The sequence below is a fragment of the Mya arenaria genome, chromosome 15, assembly GCF_026914265.1.
Source record: "Mya arenaria isolate MELC-2E11 chromosome 15, ASM2691426v1".
Taxonomy (NCBI): domain Eukaryota; kingdom Metazoa; phylum Mollusca; class Bivalvia; order Myida; family Myidae; genus Mya; species Mya arenaria.
Window position 1 is genome coordinate 15,983,098 of NC_069136.1, and position 21,251 is coordinate 16,004,348.

Genomic DNA, 21,251 nt, shown 5'->3' on the forward strand with positions numbered 1-21,251 from the left:
GCAACACAATCCGTTGCCTCGGGCCATAAGTTATGAACCGGGAATTATGAGACCGGATGAGACCGGATTTTACGAGGAAATAGTATCGCCCATAAAATGTGTTTAATAAGATGAAGCTTTCAATTGCGTATTTTTTCAACACGTTTTGCTTATATCGTAAGCTAAAATTGAGGTTCACCTATTTTTATCATTTCTAGTAATCTAGAAACAAAAAGCTATGATTATGAACGACTGGTAGCATATTGTAAAGGAGGAATATTTTAGACATTTTTCACATTTTATTGATTTTCGGTTGGTCAAAAGGAATTATTGGATACATATTGGCCAGTCAAAACACAAGAAATCCACAAAGCAATGCACGTGCAAATTGTTCCTTAATAGGGGATACCATGATACAAGGGATATTATATGACGTACAGTATCATGTCGATTTCTGTGTGAAAACTCAGATCTGGCGACCTGATGTCTGCTGAACCAAGACTGCGACCTGATGTCTGCTGAACCAAGACTATTCAAATTTGTTTGGCCTTCAAAAAAGCTATTCAAGTAGTTTGCTTAGTACACACTTAACAACAATAAACACGTTTTTTTCCTTTACTAGTCTTTATTTTGCTTGTGAAGCACATGCCATTAAAGCGATGCTTTTTTCTTATTCACAATAACTACTAACTATACACAACACGCTCAAAAGGTCAGACCTTAAATTGTTACCCCACAGATGAAGACCAATTATTTCCGCCAGTTTTCAATGAAATTGTACTGTATTAGTGCTTGTATTGTTTATGTGTATAGCCACATCGTCATCTGTACGTATCTCGAATTTAATTCAATAACAATTGTTCATGCTCGATTTAGATATCTAATTGCCATGCAATTCACGTGTCATGTTATTGAGCATTTAATACATTCAGCTCATACCTAATTTGTTGCTTGATTTCAACAGCAGACAAACAATGATGCAGCTTGTATTCAAAACTCGATATGTAAATCTTTCCGCAAGTAGCACTTCAATAATATACAAAAGGTCTTCTGCTTCATAAAGATATATTGATAGACTAATGGTCGTATAAACTGTGCGTATTGACAAGATCCAAGTAGTGTTTTAATTTCGGAATTTAACAACTAAACACAATCAAAACAGGGTTTTAGCTATCGGTCTTTCAACAGTAAAACAATATTAAAATAGGGTATTGACTATTGACCAAATTTAGATTAAACAAAATCCAAGTAGGATTTCGGATACTTGTCTTTGAAATAAAATGTTGTTTCTGGCTTATCGTCTTTGCACATTTAGGGTTTTTGCTGTTCGTCTGTGTACATTTAGGGTTTTTGCTGTTCGTCTGTGTACATTTAGGGTTTTTGCTGTTCGTCTGTGTACATTTAGGGTTTTTGCTGTTCGTCTGTGTACATTTAGGGTTTTTGCTGTTCGTCTGTGTACATTTAGGGTTTTTGCTGTTCGTCTGTGTACATTTAGGGTTTTTGCTGTTCGTCTGTGTACATTTAGGGTTTTTGCTGTTCGTCTGTGTACATTTAGGGTTTTTGCTGTTCGTCTGTGTACATTTAGGGTTTTTGCTGTTCGTCTGTGTACATTTAGGGTTTTTGCTGTTCGTCTTTGTACATTTAGGGTTTTTGCTATTCGTCTTTGTACCATGAAACAATATCAAAGCAGAGATTTGCCCATTTGGCCTTTGTACAATGAAAATGATAAAAGTAGGGGTTTTGCTATTGATCTTTGTACAAATAAACAAGATAAAATAAGGACTTTGGCTATTGAGCTTTTACCATTTAACAAGATCAAAGTATGGATTTTGCTAATAAGCTTTGAACTATCAAACAAGATTAATGTTTGAATTTTGCTATCGGCGTTTGTTTCATTATGCAAGATAAACGTTAGGCCTTGTCCATTGTCCTTTGAAACAATAAACAAGATCAAATTATGGATTTTGGCGATTGACCTTTGTACTATTAAACAAGATCAAAGTAGGAGTTTGGCAATGACCTTTGTACTATCAAACATGATCAAAGTAGGGGTTTGCTAATGGCTTTTGGACTATTAAACAAGATCAAAGTAGGGGTTTGGCGATGACCTTTGTACTATTAAACATGATCAAAGTAGGGGTTTGGCGATGACCTTTGTACTATTAAACAAGATCAAAGGAGGAGTTTGGCGATGACCTTTGTACTATTAAACAAGATCAAAGGAGGAGTTTGGCGATGACCTTTGTACTATTAAACAAGATCAAAATAGGAGTTTGGCGATGTTTTTGTACTATTAAACATGATCAAAGTAGGGGTTTGGCGATGACCTTTGTACTATTAAACATGATCAAAGGAGGAGTTTGGCGATGACCTTTGTACTATTAAACAAGATCAAAGTAGGAGTTTGGCGATGACCTTTGTACTATTAAACATGATCAAAGTAGGGGTTTGGCGATGACCTTTGTACTATTAAACATGATCAAAGTAGGGGTTTGGCGATGACCTTTGTACTATTAAACATGATCAAAGTAGGGGTTTGGCGATAACCTTTGTACTATTAAACATGATCAAAGTAGGGGTTTGGCGATGACCTTTCTACTATTAAACATGATCAAAGTAGGGGTTTGGCGATGACCTTTGTACTATTAAACATGATCAAAGTAGGGGTTTGCTAATGGCTTTTGGACTATTAAACAATATCAAAGTAGGCTTTTGCTATTGGCCTTTATGTCATTAAACAAGATCAGAGAAGGATTTAGGTCATTGACCTTGGTGTCATAAAGCAATATCAAAGAAGGGTTTCGCTATTGACTTTTATTATCATTAAACAAGACCGAAGTAGGGTTCGGGCTAATGGCCTTTGCAAATATAATATAAAAAAATAGGTCGGGCTTCTAAGTCTTGTATCTACAGTTTCGCTTGTGTAATCAGGGAAATGAGGAAAAAGAATGAATAAGAAGAAAACCATGTATTAATATCATAGAAAGTGATTTTCAGATACACAGATTCTCCGATTTTAAACTGAATGTACAAAACGAATTATAAGATAATAAATAAAACATATTCGCGACACTAACATTACTGTCTTTATATATGTGTCAGTCCTTTTGAGAAACCCAGAAGAGAACATGAAATGAAAACATTTGAGAATGTACTTCAGACTTTTTAAACACATATAAATTTCGATATTCCGGGTAAAAAATATACGATTTACATTTCAATAAATTATTTATTGATTAATATGTTTAAGCCATTCATATATAATTATTTTGTTGGTCCACCAACATGTCTTCAATCGTCGAGAGTACAGTGAAATTAGAAAATTATTCATTTGCGTATTACGCAATGTTTGAGCATGCTTGTCATGTACCCTTAAACGGCATTTACAGTCAATCTAAAAAATGAGATAAGCATTACTTGTTTTAAAGAAACAAATGTTTGCTTATAACTCATAAGTCATAAATTTGCTTTTAAGATAATAATTTCAAAAGAATATTGTAATAAAAAGTCCTTTCTGAATATACATAAACATATTGAAATGCAATACTCTTTTCTGATATGAAAGCAGTACGCTTTAAGTAACAGTAATTAAATTAAAAAATAATTCCTGAACGATTCACTTCTAATAAATAAAACAATATAAATGATTGTCCAGAAATATCTAGCAATTATCAAACCAATTTACTGATAAATTAAATGATTAAGACTACTAAATTAAACCAAAGTTTCGCTGTTTACACTGATTCCATCAAAGCAAATAAAAAGACATGTTAATCAATATAAAAATAGCACTTTTCATAATCCAATACAATCATATGGATCACATAACAAGACAAACAAGGTTAAAGACTTATCAGATCTTAATAAACAATGAAAGCAGTTTAAATACCAGTTCTCTTACAATTATATTTCCAGCAAGAAGTAGGGGCCGTTTCATTGAAAAATAGCATCATAACACCTACCATATAGGCTTTGGAGAAAACGATAACACCAGCGACCGTTTCAGAAAGAACATTGCAAGTGCAGTGTTCGGTACTTCACAATTTTCTTTAGGTTTAAAGGGAAGTAAACATGATGACTGTGCGAATGTGTACTTCCGGTTTGGTGGCATTCAAAGTTTACTTCCAACGTGCACGTGTTTATAAGGGAAAAAAATCAATATTGAAGTAAAATGTAACGAATGAAACGGTCCCTTATTTATTATATAGTTTTAGTGATATGCATATTCTTGGACGCCTTCTTCTGTGTGTCCAGCTTCTGGGATACATTGCACCACACAATTTATCAGTAACAAATCAAAATCAAAGTATAGTAAAATGGAAATTATTAATGATATTATCACAACGTCTGGACGGAATGTCACCCGAATTTGCAATGCATATAGTAACATAAATGAATATATTAAAATTAGTGTAATACTTTGCAATCGCAATTCTGATATAAGGCACTTCAAATAAACCAAATGCTAATAAATCTAACAACTGCTAGATAAACTAAAGCTACATGTACTAGTTATATAAATGTTTATAAAAAATAAAATGCTTCTGTAAAACTGACCACAGTCACAAGCTACTTTATCTATTTTAAACAAAACTTTCAACAAAAACAGTTAATTGTATTTTGGTCCATTTTTCTTTGGGTCCATATCCATTTCGGTCTAATATTTGTTTGTGTTCTAAGAAGTTTCCATGCTCTGCTGGCCTTCAGTAACAAATGCATGTTCGTCATGGCGTTTTTGTCTTCTTAGCTGCATCTGTAAAGTAGAAAAAAACTGTCAGTTTATACGATTAATACTCTTGTTTCGATTAATACTCTTGTTTCGTATAGATGAAACAGTGGTCTACCCATGGGTAATACTTTTCGTACTATGGCAATGGCATGTTTGTTGTCTAAGGAATAATTGTGAACAGGGCTCTGGACCGTTTATCGTTTGTTATAAAGTCTTATTAAACTTCTAAAAACAATAGAAAAAAGTTAGAAATTAATAAAAATTGCAACAGAAAATCGGTAGAAGTCAACACTTTTCTTTCAGAGAACGTACCCTGCCCAGCCGAGGTTTCATGTAAGAATGTTTAACTCCAAGTATTAGATATCTGAGTACAAGTTTGTTTGTTTTTTAATTAACAAATTTTGGTCATCAACACAATTTACAAATTAAGATTTCCTCGCCAACTCTTGGTCGTTGAACAATCCGACATTTGAAAACCCAAGTGACCCTTTCTGTCCTTATTATTCGAAAAAAAATAATATTATAATTAGTAGTATTCATTGAACAAATTAATATAAAAGTAGAGTTTTGGCCCAAACATAAAACTACTAATAGTTGTATTAACAGTGGCAGAACTGACATATGCATATGGAATATGTCATATGTTGGACAGGGAATATGCATATAAATGACACATTGTCTTAAATAGCATTACGCTGGAGAAAAAACAACAACATACAAATTAATAAAACATTGTTATGCGTTGTTTAACTACATCAAATTCATGCAAAACGAAAACGAAAACAAACATGTTTATCTTAAACAAAAACACACAAGGTATTTTTAACCAAATAAATGTAAATATCATATCACAAAAGTATTTTTTGTAAAATGTCAAATTCATTAAACTTACGAAACTTTAAAATGAATTCTTTTTTAGGTTAAAACATCCTAAAATCAACAAATTTAACTGGCTTACCAATCCTTTCGTCTACCAAGACGTGAAAGTTTTCTCTAACAACATGAGTGTAAGTAAGGATATAATTGTTTATCTAGGGGCTTGTTATAAACACTGTGGACAACTGCTTAAAGGAATCCGACTCACTAATAAGCCTATTCTTAAAGCTATTTTGGTTTGTATGTTTGCTCTTAATTTCAACTAAAATCGGCCATCAAAAAATCAAGGCCAATAACCCTTTTTTTTCTTTTTTTTTTATCCTTTTCTGTTCACAAAACCCAAACAAACTACACCAATATGCCTAAGGACTCCAAGCATCCAATCAAAATGCACATTCTGTGAATCAAATTCCTTAAGCTGTCCTCAGACAAGAGTTAAACTTAATTTTGTCATATGAAGAATATGTAAATATAATTTCATAATAAAGTCATCTATAAACTACAATGTATCTCTATCACTCCAGGAACTTGAGTACTTCTGGTTACAGAAATATTGCTACTCCTACTGCCAGTACATGGACATCATAAGCAAAGCAAACACATACATAATTATTACTATGCGTGGATATATTCATTTACATTCTTAGGCAATCGTGTAAAAGCAATCCTATGATGATACATATAATGCACATGAATGGTACAAGGATATTGGGTGAATACATTACACATGGTAAAAACATATCACATTCATAGATGTATCCATATAAATGCTCAAATAAACAATGAAAAACATAGGTAAGAATCAACTTGTGAACAAACACTATGCATGAAGCATACAAGGGTGATGCGTGGACTCATTGCAAGATGTAACGAAACATATCATGTACATGGATTTAATGCATCAGCATACAGAGATGTATGTGAGCTGTATTCAACTATTGCTTTCCTGAAGTTAATGACAGTTGGTAATTGGTATGAATACTGAAAGCATCTCGGCTGGTCAGCTAGTCAACTGGTATAGAAACCAGTTACATGCATGCAATTTAGTACTAACACATGCAACATGCATATGCATAGTGTCAGCTGTGAGTTTAAAACAAGAATATAAAAGAACGTTTTGTCAGATGGTATTAACACACATTACATTCAAAATTGCATTATCAGCTAGTATGAAAATCTAAAGCAATCTTCCAGCAAATACATTTTCAGCTGGTATAATAACCAATATGCATTTTGTACAGTCACCTGGTATGGAAACATTATCAGCTGGTATGAAAACCTATTGTATGCATTTTTAAACTGTCAGCTTGTATGAAAACATATTGTATGCATTTTTGTACTTTCAGCTGGTATGGAAACCTATGAATACATTTTTGTATTTTCAGCTGGTATGGAAACCTATTGAATACATTTTTGTACTGTCAGCTGGTATGGAACCCTATTGAATACATTTTTTTGTATTTTCAGCTGGTATGGAAACCTATTGAATACATTTTTGTATTTTCAGCTGGTATGGAAACCTATTGAATACATTTTTGTATTTTCAGCTGGTATGGAAACCTATTGAATACATTTTTGTATTTTCAGCTGGTATGGAAACCTTTTGTTTACATTTTTGTACTGTCATCTGGTATGGAAACCTATTGTATGCAAAAAATTTTACTGTCAGCTGATATGATAGCCTATTTATGCATTTGTTCTACTGTCAGCTGGTGTGAAAACCTATTGTGTGCAATGTTGTGTCATAAACTGGTATGAAAACCTATTGTTAGCATATTTGTACAGTAATCTGGTATGGAAACCTATAACACTATTAGCTGGCATAAAATACCTAGCCACTTTTTTATCACCAGGCTGGTATGAACAAAAGAAACATGCATCAATATGTTTACAGTCTGTATGAAATATGAAACATGCATGAATGCCTAGTAACATGGCATGAAAGCCTGCAGCATGGATAAAGCGTGCATGCATTGCTACATAATGTGATATGCCTTCATGTATTATCAGCATCCTTATAAAACTGTTCCATTAACTTGTGTGTTTTCTGATGTTTAATATTGATAACATGTAATACATAAATTGTTAAAAATTTGTTTTTAACTGCCAATTGTTTCAACATGTTCAGAAAACAAACACATTCCAGATGCCTTATAAAGACTAAAGAAAAGGGTAATACTTTTATCTGCATATGTTGCTTATTATACAAAATAGTGTGCTTTACTGATATCCTTCAAAGGGATAAAGAAAAACAAGACAATTACAGAAAAACAGCTTAGAAACAACAAAAGCAATAGAAGGGTGTGTTCTAGTTTACAGTTCTACTTGATGCCACTATGATACAATCAGACATCCCAATTCAAAGTGCCATTGATGTGCACATTAAGCAAAGCAGCAGATCAAAACACCAAGGAGCCATTTGGCATGTGAACCACAGCTGCATTATAAATTGCAATATTTGAAGCTGGACATGTTCTTGATTCCAAAGAACTAAGCCATTTTGAGATGCCAATATTCCCCAAATCGGAAATATTACAGTCAAACCATGCAGAACAGGTAACCAAAGTTTATAATGGTAAGCATTAAATGCAGGAGTTAAAATACAGTAATTGGAGGATACAATATCGACATTACTCAGTTTAAATCATCATAAATAATAAACTTCTTCGTTTAACTACGGAAAGTCAAAATGTAATTTTTAAAATTGTTCAAAATAACAAATTAATAATCTAAAACCTTATAATAGCCATTAACTTATACCTTGACAAAGAAGCCACACCATTACAAACAATTTAAAGCTAAGGGGTTCTAATAACTTATAATTGTCAGTCCTGAAAAATACCCGGCGGTCTCGATTGAGTATGAGGGATTTATTCCCAAGACATGGAAAAGGGGCTTAGACTTTAACTTGTTTCCAAAGTCATTACGATTTATTCCAAGGTACTTCCTACTGTTTTTGATGCAACAGTCGAGCAAGAGAAACAAACTTTATAACTGTGACAAGTCTGAAGTTGAAAGCTTTCAGTTCTGATTTCTGGATAATTCAAGAACTTAAGAATCCCTGAAAGGTCAGTAAACCTTAAAATTCCATATTTTATCTTCAATATTGTTAAGCAACAAGTGCGGGATTAGAGATTTTCATTGGCTTGTAGGCATTAGGGATTTGTTTGCTATAGTGCAGACACTAACTTGTACCATTTTATTTTCTCTGGTGGCTAATTCTAAGCTGTCTTCTTAGCTGGACCTATATGGTTGAACAATAAAACATACACAAAACGTTGAACAAAACAATGCATATCAACAGAACACAGATTGGTTACATCAAATATTTTCATTAAAGCTATTTTAAGGTTCGTTCATTGATTTCATTCAGACTACTTTGGGCCAATTTTCAGCCCTTCTTTTCAATGCAAAAACATATACTTTTTCCCCAATAGGAAAATGAAATTCTCCATTTTTTAATATCTTTTTTTACCTAATGATAGTACCCAGAACTGTTTTTGTATGGAAAAGTTCGTGTATTCTTAAATAAAAAGACTTTATCACATTCTTTATTTTTTCTGTCTATGGTAAAAGCATTCTAAAAATAATTCAGACAAAATTATAATTCTCACTTTCAGTCAAAATGATGCATTTTCCTAATCAGACAGGCCATTGCCTCACCCATTCCCAAAATGGGGAAGAAAATCTAAGTCATTTGATTCCAACAAATGTCAAAGATTTCTTTTACAGGCAATGCTGTTAATACTTTTTTTCTGTAACTTAAGAAAGGCAAGCAGTTATTCCATAATCATTGTGCAGAAATTTAATGACATGCATGTGATTTTAAATTAATGCATGTCATGAAGTCAGTAAATAACACCCCATACGTTTCTTGGTGAATGTATTTTAACTTCAAATTTGCCTTAATTTGAAAGTAATAAAAATGAATGAAAAAGTATCAATCATGTATTTCTGGTATTGATGGAAAAAAGCTACCCTCTGGCATGCTATGTTAGCACGCTATGTTACTGTAACTCAGCAAGCCTCATTATGAGATTTCCCACATGCCCTCGTGTCAGATTTTTCCATCCAAATCAGAAACTCTGTGCTGATGAACGATTCTAATATTCATTAGATGTGAACGTCATTTTTTAAGTGTACAATTAACAGATATTAAAACGAAAACCTACAAGACAGACATAGATTCTCAATTTGAAATACAAACAAAGAGACAGACATGCATCAACAGACAGACATGTATTATTACAGTATACAACATGTTTAACTTAAAATAAAGATATGCCATGAGCAAGATTACAAGATATTCTAAAATCTCCTGGAGCCAAAATTGTATTAAACTACCAAAGCAAATAAGACATTCATTTCTTCTTTCTGATGAGATCATTCTTCTAAAAAATCTTGCAACAAAAAAGTATCATTTTCTTCTTATTTTTTTTTTAAATATGAGTCTTATAGTAAGCCCAGATTACACCATCTTCAGAGACTAATTTGAAGCATAAATGAGGCAGGAAAAGCAAATTTCCTCATCTATTTCAGTATAAACAAGGCAGCAGTTTGATATGTCACAATATATTTCAGCACAAACCAGGATTTCCTCATGTATTTCAGTATAAGCCAGGCAGCAGTTTGATATGTCACAATATATTTCAGCACAAACAAGGATATCCTCATGAATTTCAGTATAAGCCAGGCAGCAGTTGGATATGTCACAATATATTTCAGCACAAACAAGGATTTCCTCATTATTTTTGTTATCTTGTATTTTATAAACTTTTGCTTTATAATTTTGAAATATAGATATTAATTATTTTATTTGATAGTTTGCATGCTCAAGGTAATAATGTTTTTCTAACTGTATTTCATTACTTATTTTAAATGTTAGGCACATGCATATATCCTAGAAAAAGCACAAACTTACATTCAATTCCAAATAACATCTAAACTGCATTTAGCACAGGCTATGATTATATAATTTAATGGTCGCCAAGGCCCAAATATATATCAACATGCATGAAATAAGGCATACAAATAGTATGTTGGTTTCCAGTGACGAGGAAAAGAAGGTAGGTTATAAACCGGTTTGGCATTTTTCTGATCAATAATTTAGAGCTTCAGCTGCTATCTAGGCAACTGTGGCATATAATGATATTTTGATATCCATGTAATATGACGGAGCATCTCACATGAGTGGTCATTTAATACAGAATTTATTAAACGAGTATTCTTAAACTGGTAATTTGCAATTTAAGTAAATGAGCTCAATGAATTTCGTATTGAATAACTACAAATGTGTGATTCTCTTTATTTCATTAATACTAATGGCCATTTTACAGTGTAAAATATATAAAATCTTCACTATAAGTATATAGAGCAGCCATTTTCAATGCTATAACATCACTCTTTTTTGATAGTTATAATACCAGTTCTATATCAAATATATATAATGGATGTTATTTCATGATGGCAACTTTATGTATGATATAACCATAAATGAAATATATCAGTTGAAGAGAAATTGCCACCACTGGTCTGATGTTGTTTTCATTAATCAACAATAATTCAAAGTCAGAATTGTGGACCTTGCTTTACATGTGCACATATTATTTTAATATGCTTGAAGATTTTTTCAGTCATAGACAAGGTTGAACATTTTGCACAAGGATGCAAAGGACAATAAGAACAGATCACAACAAAGACACTTCAAGCTAAGACAATACCTCAATGCTTTTTTGACCAAAAAAATGGACAGCTAAATAAAGGGGACTATGTCTGGAAACTGGAAACAAACACATTTTGTTATGCCTTAAGATATTCTAGGAAAGATCTAGAATGAGACTGTACCTGGAGCTGAAGTTTGTTCGTGTAGAAGAGCCTCTTCCATCCCTCTTTCTCTGCTAGGGCCTCCAACTCCGGTGTAATTGGTGTCTCCACCTCACGACGGAATATCTTTTCCCACACAGCATCACAATTACACAGCTGGAGAAAAAGACAAATATCATTAGGCCATCCTAAAGAAATTGTTTTGTTTGCCTGACCAACCCAATAGATTTATCCCAACACATTTGGTTTACTCCTGGAGTAGAAAAAAAAACTATTTTTGTAACACTATACTCTCTTTTAAGGTATTTGACGTACAATACTGTGGAATTTTGATGCCTGGTGGCCACATACTATTTTGGTAACATTAGAAAGTGTTTATTGTGTTCAGGATGATTATGGAATATTATACAGATCATCTATAAACATGTTACAAACACTTCCGGGTAATATAACAAACACTATGTTTTGACCTTTAAGATGCACTCTCACAGATTTACCGTTTTTACAACTTTTTTTAATTTTTTTTTGTCTTATTTTATATATATTTTATATATATTTTTATACAAAAAGTAAAAAAAAGTTGTCAAAATGTTCAATCTGTGAGCAGTGGCGGATCCAAGTTTCTCAGTTAGGGGGGGCGTAACTTCTGAAATTGATTTCTGTTGGCCGCTAAGGCCCCCATGTGTTTTCATGGTAATTGAGGGGGTCGGAGGCCTTCGCGACGGCCTCAAGCTCTTAAACTATTGCATGTGTTTACTATGGAACGCTGGGGCTCAATGCTTCTTGCGAAATGCGTTATGCAAATGCAATAGTTTCATTTCGGACCAATCGAATGGCCAGGTACGGAATTACGGAAGCTCGTGCTATGTGAAATCTAAATATAGTAACACCTCCTGAATAACGGATTTCCTTCGCATTTCGCATGAAGCATTTTAAAAGCATTTAGCATCTCCCATTTTGCACAAAAATCATTTCCCAAAAAGCATTTCGCATATGGCATAACACAATTAAATTGAATCGAACGAAATATTGTGCACGTTCTGAACTGCTCCCGGCAGTGAAGTGGATGTAAGACATAGGCTACTGATACTGCTACAGAAATATTATTATACGGTGGAAGAAACGATACTCTTTCTAACCTAATGCGTTTACAGCAATATACAGAGTTGCACATCTTGCTATTCGCAATCTAACTTTCTGGCATATTTTCTCTAGGACACCTCTTTACTTTACCGTTTCTGAATATTATATTGTATTGGTGTGTTTATATATGTTATTCTAATGAATAGACACAACAAACGTATTATTTTTCACCTCTATTACATGCAGATAAAAGTATTTTTCAAATTAATGTGTTCCTTTTTTCATTTCATACAAAATGATTCTGCTCAATTTATGCTAACAACGGTAAGAAATATTGAATCGAAGCTTTTCGCATTTCGCAAAAAGAATTTCGGATTAAGCAATTCGCAAAATGCATTTCGCATAAAGCATTAAGCGTTTTGCAAAAAACATTAAGCATTATGCAAAAAGCATGAAGTATTTCGCATTTCGCAAGAAGCATTGCGCCCCGGCGTTCCATAATTTACACTGTTTTTACAAAGCTTGAATTGCGAGAGACACTTTGTAACGTAGTAACGCCGTTAAGCTGATTGTCACCTCCCTATAGATCGAGTTTTTTTCCCCGCATAAATTGAAAGACCTTGGTAAAATTGAAAAAGTAATTCATACAGTTATTGGGCAAACTTTAATGTTTGTTCAGTGACACCGAGTGTAAGTGTCTGCTTTAAGCAAGTAGTCTGCTGAATTCTCGTGTATTTGATCTCTTAAGTTAATCTTGTTTCATATTATCGGATTTGGTGAAAATGTTACTGGATTGCTAAACGGTTTGGATCCGGATTAGACGCCGAGTTACTTGGCATCTGATCCGGATCCAATCTGGTTGAAGACATCACTACGGTCGCTATCGGCATGCTTTGGGTTACAAACAAAACTTTATCTAAATTACCCATTTACTTCATAGATACGCATGTATTAGCATCTCGAGCAGATAGAAATTGACGCCATAGTGGGAAATTGTTATTTTATGAGTTTAAATGAATTGCCTCTCGTAAATTGTCCCTTACCGCTATAAACAGTGTTGACCCTTATCATACCGATCGCGACCATAATAATTTTAAAGTTAACCAGCTTGGACGAAGTAACTCGGCGTCTGATCTGGATCCAAGCTGTTTTACACTCAGTCAACTGTTTTACCAGTTTTCAGACGGACCAAACAAGTTTTAATGACCAAACACATGATAATTCAGCGGACTATTTCTTTGAAGGCAGGATGAGGGTTAAACCATTACAGGTAAATGGGAGCTATGGAAACCGGAATCGGATCTGAATCGAGCACAAAAAACCCCGACAATACTGTGTTCAGGCTTTAAATCTAACGGCATATCTCTTCCGAGCACATCCTTTGAAAATAGCAGTCAAATCAGTTCCAATTCCCAACTGTTTCCCTTAGTCTACATCGAAAAGTGTCGCATGCTCAAAATACATATTTCCTTTTTTTAAGTTTTCATGTAGTTTGAGTGTTAAAAGCTTGGATCCAAATCAAGTACATAGTTATTTGTATAGATAACATAATCATGAAAAATCCAACCTTGATTATTCGAACTTGGATTACTCGAATTCCAGACAATTTAAATTTATAAGCGGAACCAAAATTAAGTTTTTATTGCTTTATGTATTCACATCAAGGTTTGAGCTCACTTTTTAAAAGTCCGAATCATCCAAGTTGCGAATTTGGGTGATTCAGGCTTGTAAAAATAGGCCCCACAATTTGAATAATCGAGGTTTTACTGTTAAATCAGAGGAATAGCCGGTAGCTTACTCTCGACGTATTATGTCGCATGAAGAGCAATATAGAATCAGTGGAAAAGCGCGTTTACAGTGAGAGAAATGCAATTATGTAACACGTCTGCGTAAAATATCACACAGCACCAAGAACATCTACCAAAATTGCCTGTAACTTTGTAACAAGAACAAATGGAGAAGCCTACTCTACATGCAATATAAGCATTGTCATTGCCATACTCATGGCTTTGGGGATCTGACGAAGTATTCTGTCCAAATCAAAATCCAACACTTCATATTTTCATTATACCTTGAAGAATACCTTGCTATTCAGACGGAGGATAGCCAAACGCTAACACATTCTACTGAATACGTCATAATAGATAATTTAATCGATAAGAGCGTTCCACAACGTCTCGGACCAATTATGTTTCGTAAGAGTCCAATGTGGCCAAATAGATGTTCGATACAACCACGGTAAATCGAGATCTATTTTTTTGTGTGGAGCAAATCATAACCTTAAAAGCTATCTACAATGATGGAACGATATTAATAATTTATACATATACTTGGAAAATTTTAGGGGGGGGGGCGCGCTCCGGGTCCGCCCCTCCCTGGATCCGCCTATGGTGAGAGTGCAGCTTTAAAGCTTGAAATATTGGTCATTTCATTTCTGATATCAGTCGCAAATAAAGAACAAAAATACAAACATGCCTTTTATATGTAATGTATTTCCTGTCATTTATATAAGTAATCTGTCAGGCAACTATAAATAATTTACTCTATTTTCATCCTGGCCAACCCCTCATTTTTTCCCCTGCCCCTTTAATTTAAATGACTCAAATAAAAATTGTGAACTAGGATCTGTATTAATTTTGTGTATCGGTCCATTACTGTCCTGGAACTGGTGAAACAGTCGTATAAAAAAATAAATAAAATCCATTTAAAAAAAAAAATGAATTTATATTTGCCTAAGCAATACCCTTTCAAATGACACCAAAATTATATTGGGTTGTCAAGCTTCAAATCCAGATATTAGAAGACTTGAAGAAAAAGAGTGAAAAAAAGATATCCGGTTGCAATACCCTTACTCTTTGCAGAGACAGGTTGGATCTTTAATGTGCTTGGTGTAAAGCACCAAAACCAAAAAAGATATACCATTCCTGGATTTCATTCATACTGACTTCACCATTTTCCCTATACTACACTTTTAATACAGAGCTGAGCGCTAGGCAAGGGAGATACTTTAACCATATTTTAACACCTTCAGTTTGATGTGGCCGGAGTTTGAACCTCCAACAGTCCACATCCCAAACGAAATCTGAGTATGCACTGAATTTTCAGAACTTATGCGTGCATATATATATATATAATTGGAACTTTGGAATCAATTGCTTTAGAGCTAATTCAACAAAAATTTGTAATGACTTCACCCACCCGTCTGAATTTCTTTGACGTAGCACCGAGCCTGACAATATCCTCCAATTCCAGATAGGCAATCATCTTTTCCAGGACATTGTCGGGGATTCTGTCAATGTAATCCACGTGACCCTCCGCTAGACCAATCAGGTACTGGAGGGTTGGGTCACCGGCAAGTCTCTGGATCTCACCTAGATTAGTTCAATAGAACATAATGAAATGGTATTTGAAGCAGTTCATGGTGAGTGTGGTGTATGAGTTTTCGTTTCACCTGAGAGGTTGTGGCATAGTTTTAGACTCAACAAAATGCAGAGCATAATGAACACTGTAGGCTTGTACACATGAATACTACTTTATATTATTATAACTCTAATTGCACTGATCAAAATTAGCACAAGCCGACAAGCCCTACACTGGTAAAATGTTTACCAGACATGTTTAAATTCTAGGCTTCATGAAACAAGGCTTGCTTTGATGTTTTAAAGGGACTCATTCAGGGTTGGACATCCTTTTTTTTATTTCGTGTGAAATGTGAACAAAATGCTTGTACCAATGATAAAACATCTACAGAAGTAAATTGGAAGAGTTGGGGAAAGCCACGAACGCGATTGGATGAAGCGTCAAGTAAAATATTCATGACACGCCTTCTGGCAATCACCCAACCATAACAATAGCAGCTAAGCACATGATTATACTGCTTACATGCCTTCTGGCTATTGGCAAACTATTAGGAAAGTATAAGCTGTGTATTGTCAATACTGTTTTGATAAGCCTCATTGCTGCGGGGATTAAGGCATTTCAATGCAATAAAATGTCTGTGTGTCTGTAAAGAGCCTCGCTATGGGAAGGCATGTGACAGACCCGACAAGCCATAAAGGTCTGGAGAAAGCCCTGAAGCATAAGTAATACTATCAAAAATGAATCATTTTAGGGTTTGATTTACTCAATTCTGTTCAAATGAGGACCCAGCAGTTGATGTTTTGTTTTATGTTCATGAAAGTAAGTAAAATAACTCTATTTCAACCATTTAAAAAGAAATGTTGCCAAAGAAAAATCTGTGAACAAGTCCCTTTAAGCAGAGCGAGTGATAAATTTAACTGCTTTATTGATATTTAACTCAATTTGCTCCCAAAATGTTTGAAATTACCGTACTAGAATACAAAGAATACAAAGAATCAACTACAATTAAATGAAATTGATTTGAGAGACTTGAGCAAAATAATGAACTCACTATGGCAGCGTTCATCATGTAGGAAATCATCATATGTATCTCTGATCTCGAAGGGCGATTGATTGGAGTCAGCTCTAGTTGGTGGTACAATCTTCCACCATCTGAAGATTATCTGCAATACAATCATTGATTATAAGGTACATACTCTTAGTCTGTGTAATCATTTATGTTTATAAATAAAGAAAAGAAAATACTGGTTGAAATAGCATCTAGAACATTTCATATTAACCTTCTGACTTATAGCGAAACATGTCGAGAAAAATTAGAACTCTAAAAATGTAAGCTCAAGTAACCTTCAGAAAATATTTGAATGTAAACCACTTAACCAATTTCGCACCAATTCTTTCAAATTATCCCACATGTAATTGTGTCTATATCTGATCTAAACAAAAATAGCATACTCAGGTTGACAAAATCCAAACAGGACACAAATCCAAAATGCCTCTTAAAACACATGTTTAACAAGCATTTTCAGTGAAAAGATATCCCCCACCAACAATGGCTTGTTTGTGCTTGATGGCTTGTTTGTGCTTGAAGGTTAAACAAAAATCTCAGAAAGAATAAGATAAGCACATTGGTTTTACTGAGAAACGGCTGCAAACAATGATTTTTTAATAAATCAAGGGCAATAACTCTAAGGAATATTGACCAATCCAAAAGAAAAATAGACAGGCATCATCACAGTATGTTGGTTCTTATTTATTCCAAGTGTCATGAAATTCTACCATCTAGTTGCATAGAAAAGGCTGCAAACATGGATCTTTTAATAAATCAAGGGCAAATAATTCATATAGAAATTACACAATCCAAAATATAAATAAACAGGCATCATCGCAGTATGTTGGTTCATATTTATTCAAGTTTCAAAAATTTCTACCAACTAGTTACTGAGAAATGGCTGTAAATGAGTTTTTCAAAAAATCAAGGGCAATAACTCCAAGTACAATTGACCAATCAAAAAAAATAATAACAGGCATCATCCCAGTATAGTAATTCATATTTATTTTAAGTTTCATGAAATTCTGCCAGCTAGTGACTGAGAAATGGCTGTGAATGTGCATTTTTCAAAAAAATCAAGGACAACAACTCCAAGGACAATTGACCAATCATATTTTTTTTGGACGGGCATCATTCCAGTATAGTGGTTCATATTTATTTTAAGTTTCATGAAATTATACCGGCTAGTTACTGAGAAAATGCAGGTGACGGACGGACGGACGTACGGAAGGAAAGACGGACGGACGGACGGACAACGCCATTTTGATATCCCCCTACCTATTTCATAGGCGGGGGATAATAACAGTGATTAATACTTCAATGATCTAGACAAATACAGACCTTAAAATCCTTAAAATGCCATTCATTCTAACCAGCTAAAACATTAAAATGTATCATCTTTGAGGCTACTCGGTTAGAATGTTTAAAAACAAATCTTGCCTGATGTTTGCTCATTGTGTATTTAGCTAACCAGCTTAAAGCTGCACTCTCACAGGTTGAATGTTTTGACAACCTTTTTATTTTTTGTCTTAGAACGAGCCAATTTTTGCGAAGATCTATGGAAACCAATTATATAAGACTGCCGACAAATAATCAGATCGCAGATTTTCATATATAAGTTCAAAAATTGCTGTTTTATGCATTTTTCTTAAACCATTAGTAACCAAGGGAGGGGGGAGGCGGGCAGTATGGGAGTTAATATTGTTTTCCAAAATATGCACTATTTCACTATTTCAAACATATAGATATTGTTAAAAACCACCCTGCCTCACCACTTTTACCAAATAAATTTCAGTTTTGCAGGAGGGACCGTGCATTGGTCAATAGTAACCACCACTCCAATGTCAAATCCGCAAGGTTGACTTTTGACAGGTAATATTATCAAGTTTTTAATGTTATAATCTTGTTTTCAAACTTTGAACACTTTCCTGTTTCTACAGTTCATCATTCTGTTTTAAATGGTGTATATTTTTTTAGAAAAAACAATTTTTTTTGTGCCCTGGAAATGTGCTCTCTATTGCTGATTGCATAAAGGGTGATCAACTGTCCATAAAATGAGAGGTTTCAACATTTTATAAGATTATGAACATGTACTTTGACAAATGTTGACACATCAACCAAAGATGATTTATATGTTGTTGTTTTTTTAATTATTCAAGAAAATTGTAAAATAAATCCTAAAGTGTTTGGATTTTGAACCTCAACCAGTATAATTTGTGTACAGATAAAAATATATCATACATGCCATATCCCCCGGAATTCAGACCCATCCCCTGGTTCTCCGCCGGGGATCCATACCCCCTAGAAAATTCTTTAATTATTGTTTTTTTAAACTGGCTCAAGGTTGAGAGTGGAAGCATCTATAATATTAGTGTGAAAATACATGAAGGACCATGATGACTAAGTCCAAAAATCATTGTAATTAGGGTGTGATTTATTCATATATCATAGATGTAGATGTTGCTCTGAATTCACTGTGTAAAAATGCCCCATTGTAATATCAAAATCCCCTGGAATTCAGAACAAAATCCCCTTGAAAGCCTCTGAGAAATATGGCATGTATGATATATTAGCAATATTTTGACGCTTTTTTAACTAGGGAATTTGTGGCAACAAAGCTATTAATTGGCTACTATTTTATTTAAATATTATGTGGGTTTTTTTAAGTAAAATGGGTAAAACATGCAAAAAAATGCATTCAATTTGAGGTGTTTCTTTAGTGACTTATCTTTCTACATATTATTTTCTATTAACAGTGAATTTCATTTCCAATTTCACTTTTAAAAGTTCAATGACAAATGCCCAAATCTTTTGTTAACAAATCGCATAAGTGAGAGTATGTACTTTACATGCCAATTTTTGCATATTTCAGATTTCGTATTCACCAATGGACAGACTATGCTGCACTAGAGAATAAGAATTCAATGTCAATCTTATAAAGGTACGGTTTGTTTATAATTGATGATAATTTGTTTGCAAAGTGATAGAAGTGTTGAACAAAAAAAAACTTTTAAAATGCGCGTCTGTAAAAAATGATACGAAAATCTTTGGGTACGAAACTTGTTTACGTCTACGTGCAAGTTGTTATTTACTATACTTTTGTAAAACAAATTCAATTATAGTAACCTGTGTTGGAGTCACGAACACATGATAGAAATCTTTGCATGGGGCACAAGCTGTGTCTGAATAATCGACATAAGCTCCGTGTTCATTGAGCCAAACATTCTTTTCTTTTGTGGATTCTTTCTTTTTCAAGTGCGAGTCGCCTTTCTTGGTCGCCATTTTGAAGCGTATTTCGTCACCATCCCAACCTCATCTCGAACAAGAATGATATTTTGAATGGCTTTAAAACCTGTTGTGCCTTTTGTGTTAGCTTGATAACATTGAATTTTAATCATTTTAAATTAATCGAATTAAATCAAATTATAAAAAAACTCTGGGTTGTTGGAAGGTTACCCACCACTATTATCTTAATTTGAGCATTCAAAACTCAGCGCATCGATTACTTCCCTGTACATGCATTTTTATTGGACAAACAATGCGTCTAGTGAAAAAAATAAGCATAATATTTCCTTATCGGAAGATTAATTTATTAAGCATGAAAAACTAAATCAGCAGATGAAATTATGCTGTGAAACTGTTATATTTCTGTAGAAAAAGTAACGTTAGGTACCAGTCTAGGTTCATCCCGACCCGAGCGTAGGGTGTTTTGCGGAAACGAGGTTTACAGAGTATCCGCAAAACACCCTGCACGAAGGTTGGGATGAATCTATCTTACACGCGCGGCTATGGTAGATGCTTTTTTCCACCTCAGTTAAACAAAATTAAGTAAACATGTATTTTTGCTGGGACTCTTTTGTGCGGAGGCACTTTTTTTATCTTTGCCCGTGGGCAAGAATTTTTTTCTAGCATGGTTAAATATTTGGATCTTCTTATCTGAGGTGGGAGAAATTCTTATCCTGCCCAAAGGCAAAGATAAAACAAGAACCCATATGGAATTCCTTTTCAATGATCATCACATTGTAATTATCTCCCTTGTTGAAGACTGTCGTCTGTAGTATCATGGAAACCTTGTCTTGTGGCAATATTTAGAATGCTAATTAATTATTTCTCGCTTCAAATGTCACTATAAAAAGTTTTCACGCACCTTTCAAGAAATAATTCTTAACTCTCCTTAAAACTATTTAAAGACCGATTTGACTATTAACACAATTTGAACCACTGCGCGCATATCTGACAACCAGGAATTATCTCTTATCCATACGCATTTATTTTCACGTGCATGGAACATTGAAACCACTACGCAGTCCAAAATTTTTGCCCTCCAAACTTATCATTTTGATTTTGGTTACC

The 21,251-nt window shown here is 33.9% G+C and overlaps 1 protein-coding gene across 3 annotated transcripts; it reads right to left on the bottom strand.

The window, feature by feature from the left end:
• Positions 1-2,932: 2,932 nt before the first annotated feature.
• Positions 2,933-20,200, bottom strand: LOC128220143 (F-box only protein 36-like). 3 transcript variants are annotated; one of them, XM_052928417.1, is made up of 6 exons: positions 20,025-20,200; positions 16,902-17,013; positions 15,689-15,861; positions 11,429-11,563; positions 8,774-8,828; positions 2,933-4,732 (listed from the first exon to the last, which is right to left on the bottom strand). In XM_052928417.1, exons 1-5 carry the CDS (start codon positions 20,178-20,180, stop codon positions 8,784-8,786), a joined length of 621 nt encoding a protein of 206 aa, XP_052784377.1. In that variant the 5' UTR covers positions 20,181-20,200; the 3' UTR covers positions 2,933-4,732; positions 8,774-8,783. The 3 variants fall into 3 exon arrangements, with proteins under 3 accessions (XP_052784377.1, XP_052784376.1, XP_052784375.1); XM_052928416.1 differs by having other exon boundaries at positions 8,780-8,828; positions 20,025-20,198; XM_052928415.1 differs by lacking the exon at positions 8,774-8,828 and having other exon boundaries at positions 20,025-20,198.
• Positions 20,201-21,251: the final 1,051 nt, after the last annotated feature.